Source organism: Gouania willdenowi, chromosome 7 (genome assembly GCF_900634775.1).
Source record: "Gouania willdenowi chromosome 7, fGouWil2.1, whole genome shotgun sequence".
Lineage (NCBI taxonomy): Eukaryota > Metazoa > Chordata > Actinopteri > Blenniiformes > Gobiesocidae > Gouania > Gouania willdenowi.
The window spans coordinates 25,702,435-25,707,293 of NC_041050.1; the positions used below are offsets into that span (position 1 = coordinate 25,702,435).

The following is a 4,859-nucleotide window of genomic DNA, read 5'->3' on the forward strand; positions in this document are numbered from 1 at the left end:
TGCATTGGGCTTGTCTCACGCTCGCTCTGTGTCTGTCTGCTCTGTGCTCGGGAAGTTTCTCACTCCACATAAACTGATAACTGTTTGTGCAGGGGTTGGTTTATTTAAGGCTTATATCACATGCTCACTGATAGTTTATCTTTCAATCTAATGAGACTATTTTTAAGGTGAATATAGTTGCAGGAATATCCAAAAATCGAATCACCTCAGGGTAAAGTCCATTTGTATTTCTTTTAGCTGTGAGGTGGATGGTGGTGCCCTTAAATAACCTTCATCAAAGACTGTTTAAAACTGATTAAAGAGACTGTATGTTCAAAAACAACTATTGGGGTGATGTCTTTAGACCTGCAGGACACAAATTCTTCCATCATCTTTTTTTTTCTACAAAAAGCACACTATTTTTTTTTTTTTTCAGGTCAAGTTTAACTCAATAAAATGTCCTAAAAATGCACTGGATGACATACCCTATAGAAGAGAGATGATTTCCAAAATATATTGAACACACTTCCCTTAAACCACATCGCAAAGGCCGAGTGATACCTATTCTAAGGAGCACAGACATGATTGTTTCAGAAAAACAATGCTGCCTCTTATTTACGAACGTTTTTACATACAATCAACTGATGCAAGCGTTTAATATCAAACGGCATTGGATGAAAACACCAGAGTCTATCGGTGGACTAAGATGACCCCATCATGTAGACACAGCTCTGAAAGTGTCATGGCCATTCGTTAGAATTGTCTGGCTTTGACATCACAAGTAGGCGTTACTACTGAACAGGTACAACATCTTTTATCCAATCAATTTTGAAGACTCTTTCGCTCAATCAAAATTGATAGATATTTTAACCTATCAGAGCACTGGCTCGTTTCCGTAATGTGTAATGTCCAATCAGGGAACTCGGTGGGCGGAGCCGTTACAGAACCATTCCCCGGCTCAGCTACTCCTTCTGCCCAGTTCGATCGGCAACGGGAGCGGAAAGAGGATAGCAGAGAGCCCGAAGGCAGCAGCCCCACCACCGCCGGCCCAGGTTACCATCTAGCACCGGGAAACACAAGCAGAGAGCCACCGCCGGCTGAAGCCAGTACCAACCAGTAGAGACCATGAGTAGCGAGGCTGAGACACAGCAGCCGCCGCAGTCAGATGGCGATGCGGAGAGCCCATCCAGCCCGGCAACAGCAGCTTCTGCGGGGGATAAGAAGGTCATCGGTAAGGCTGGAGCTACCCAGGCTAACTTGGTCACTGGGACAGAGAGCCAATCAGCCGAACTTTAACCGGAATAACAGGCAACTCGCTATGTTCATTTATACATGTGATATTAAAAGCAACCGACGTTATTTATTGTCATTGAAAGTGTTTGCTGTTAAATGTGTAACTTTAGTATTTAACGGTTTAATGGTTAAATGTGTGTCCCTCGCTAAGTGAAACGGCAGCCATTCATAACACTGTGCTTATTAACGACTGGGCGCAGACGGTTTCTGTAGACTGTCAACTCATTTAAATTCTTAATACACATATTTGTTCCTTAAGATGTCCGATAGTGTATTTGGGTTCCGGGCGGCTTTTCTTTTGGCACCGTTTCGTCGGCCTTCCGTGCTCGCACGGCTGCCGCGGGGTCGTGTAGCTCCGTCACCAGCTTGTCACATGGATGCCCTTAAAGGGACCTGCTGTGTGGGAGGTCAACTGTCCGCTGGGACAGTCTAGACTCAAAATGCGGTGTTTCTTTGCCGATAGCTAAATCACATCGTGTCTGCTGTTTCACACACCGATACTATCTGCGGAGTGTTCTTCTTTCGAGCTAACGTTAGCCACTGCTCGTCCCTTTGTTCATACCGTACAGCCTGGCTCTCTTTCGGGTGGCGGTTTTTTAGCTAAAATACGTTCGGTTAGTGTACTATTGAGCCTCTATAGACGCTCCTATCAGTACTGTAATTATTCAAGTTAAAGAGGGGATTGAAAGCTGTCGTATTTCAGGTTAATTATTAGGCCTACATGCTTAGAAGCAGCTAACGATGCTACGTTAGCCTAGCCTGCTAGCTATAGCTATTTACATGGCTGGAGAGACATCCAAAATGTCCGCCGTGTACCTCCCCGGATTCCTTGCGCTGTATGCTCGTTATTTCTCTTGGCGTGGCAGTCCCATATCGATTTCCGAAGTTCTCCGTGTTAATTAATTATTATTTAGTAAGCTACATTGTTTCTGCTAGCTGGCTGTAGTCCAAGCACATGTCTCAGTCGCTTCTAGCTTCTCGGCTATGCTAACATGCCAGCTGATCCGGGTGCGATTGCTACCACGTGTGACTTCCCAGCGCGGAACAGAGCGTCCTCAAATGGGGTTTATGGGTCTTGTAATCGAACTGGATTCAGGGTCATTGACTAACTTATATTCGATGGCGATGCGTTAATCAGTAAATGTATTTGACACGTTATTTCGAGGAAACATTATCGAGGTCTAATATGGGTTAAGCATGTCTTGGAGGGCAGCTGGCCCAAGCATCGGGCTCTATAATAGGAGTGACAGTTGGTAGTTAAATTTAACTCATTATCGGGTTTATTAATAGAAGACAAGTATCACTGACTCACTGTCATAGCAGCTGTTTTAGTCATTAATAATACAATCCACAAAATAAATAACTTGGATTTGAATTTTCTTTACAGCAACAAAAGTCCTGGGTACAGTCAAATGGTTCAACGTCAGGAATGGTTATGGTTTCATCAATAGGTAAGTGGGTTTCAAGCCTTCCATGTGTTTGTAACAGTGTGGGATTTTCAATCCTATTACAGTTATGAATCACTTGCTAAGCTGAGACAATGCTTTATCTGCAGCTGCCTACACTTAACATACATAATCTATGGTCAGGCATTGTTTTATTTATTTTTTTTATCTATTTTTGTTTGTTTTTATCTGTGAAATTCATGTCCTAAAGGTGTATTGTTTCTGTTCAGGAATGATACAAAAGAGGACGTCTTTGTACACCAGGTGTGTCTTTTTTCTTATTTCCCTGTTGTTTCCAACAGTGTATTGATCAGTCATTAATCTTATGTTGTTTTGACCTGGTTTCAGACAGCCATTAAGAAGAACAACCCAAGAAAATACCTTCGCAGTGTGGGAGATGGAGAAACTGTGGAATTTGATGTAGTGGAAGGAGAAAAGGTAAGGAGAATGTTTTTTTATGGGAAACTGTTTTTAAATATTTATCATTGCTGATTTTAGTTCATACTTGTGAATAGTTTTTATTGGATTAGTTCAATTACCCAAATATTTTCAAATTCAGGGAGCAGAGGCGGCCAATGTTACCGGGCCTGGAGGCGTCGCAGTCCAAGGTAGCAAGTACGCTGCTGAGAGGAACCGCTACAGGCGCTACCCCCGAAGGAGGGGCCCTCCCCGTGGAGGAGACTATCCAGAGAACTACCAGAGTGATGGAGAGGGTGAACCTGGCAGTGGACGGGACAAGGGCGGCAGAGATGGGGGAGATAGCGCCCCCGAAGGAGAGCAGCAGCAACAGCAGCGCAGACCCACTTACCCTGGCAGACGGCGCTACCCGCCTTACTTTGTACGTAGCCGCTACGACCGCCGGCCCCCGTACACCAACGCAGCAGGCGGAGAGATGCCTGAGGTACGCTGTCACGAGGCTGCCGTCCCTGAAGCAGACACTCAGCTGTCCCATGCTAAGTCTGCATTGTAATACTTAAATGATAACATAGTCTGTGATCACTAAATCTTGGTGTATCGGGGGTCTTGCGGATATCTTACAAATTCCTAAAAGCTTAGATTTTTTACTTAGTAGCTACACACGTCAAACAACAAATGATCCTCACTTGGTTTTTGTGCACATGGGATCCGGTGTTATGACGTGTTGGTGCTTTGATCTGTTTGTTTTCAGGGAGGCGAAGGCGATGAAAGTCAGGGAGGTCCAGACCAGGGCAACAAACCCGTGAGGCAGGACTACTACAGAGGCATCCGGCCAAGGTTCAGACCAAGGTTTGCATGGTGCATTCATTGAAGGCTGGTGCTAACAATGATGCTACTAGGCTAACTGATTTGAAATGAGTTGCACTAAACTGTAATCTGACCTTTAACTGCACCTTTGCTCGTCCCTGTGTTTGCATGGTAATTGGTTTGGTGCGGGCAGTGTCTTTTTGACATAATGACTAGTGTTTAAAATTTTTTTAGGGGTCCACCCCGTCCCCGACCGGTGCGAGACGGAGAGGAGGACAAAGAGAATCAGAGCGGTGACGCTGGTCAAAAGCAGAACCCCCAACAGCGACGTTACCGTCGTAATGTCAACTACCGCCGCAGACGCCCACAGAGCGGGGGTAAACCTGGACAAGAAACAAAGGAGCCCAAGACAGGAGGAGACCCATCCGCAGAGAAAACGTCCGCTCCCGAGGCCCAGCAGGGTGGGGCTGAGTAGGAAGGATTCTGCCCACCGGCACCTACCATCTTTTACCATCGTCCGGGTAGGTTTCAGCTCAAATAATGAGTTCAGAAATGACGCCCATTAGATGCTGCTTTACCGTTGCATTATTTTTGCTTTGCAGTTTTTTTTGTCAAAGAAGAAACATCCAACAAGATCTGAGCAATAAAGATTTGACTTGACGATCGTCACAAGCTTGCAACATGCATTTGACCTGATTACCACCAATTGCCTGCAGAATCTATGCAGACTGTTTTTTTCCATTTTTTGTGACAGCTACAAAATCGTTTTGGGGAAACGGCAAAGGTTTTTCTAAAGCTATCCTAAGTTTTTACACCAAATGGTTTTTAAAGATAAAAAGAATTTGATATCTGGTCAGTTTGACATTTTTAAATAACTTTTTATGTATTCAAACATTTTAACAAAAATGCAAGCTCAAA

The 4,859-nt window shown here is 44.5% G+C and overlaps 1 protein-coding gene across 4 annotated transcripts; it reads left to right on the forward strand.

The window, feature by feature from the left end:
• Positions 1 to 937: 937 nt before the first annotated feature.
• On the forward strand, positions 938 to 4,793 carry ybx1 (Y box binding protein 1). Of its 4 annotated transcripts, none has more exons than XM_028452419.1 (8): positions 938 to 1,210; positions 2,660 to 2,723; positions 2,948 to 2,981; positions 3,066 to 3,155; positions 3,277 to 3,618; positions 3,886 to 3,983; positions 4,176 to 4,462; positions 4,544 to 4,793. In XM_028452419.1, exons 1-7 carry the CDS (start codon positions 1,105 to 1,107, stop codon positions 4,414 to 4,416), a joined length of 975 nt encoding a protein of 324 aa, XP_028308220.1. In that variant the 5' UTR covers positions 938 to 1,104; the 3' UTR covers positions 4,417 to 4,462; positions 4,544 to 4,793. The 4 variants fall into 4 exon arrangements, with proteins under 4 accessions (XP_028308220.1, XP_028308221.1, XP_028308222.1 ...); XM_028452420.1 differs by having other exon boundaries at positions 3,886 to 3,971; XM_028452421.1 differs by having other exon boundaries at positions 3,277 to 3,555.
• The last annotated feature ends 66 nt before the right edge of the window (positions 4,794 to 4,859 follow it).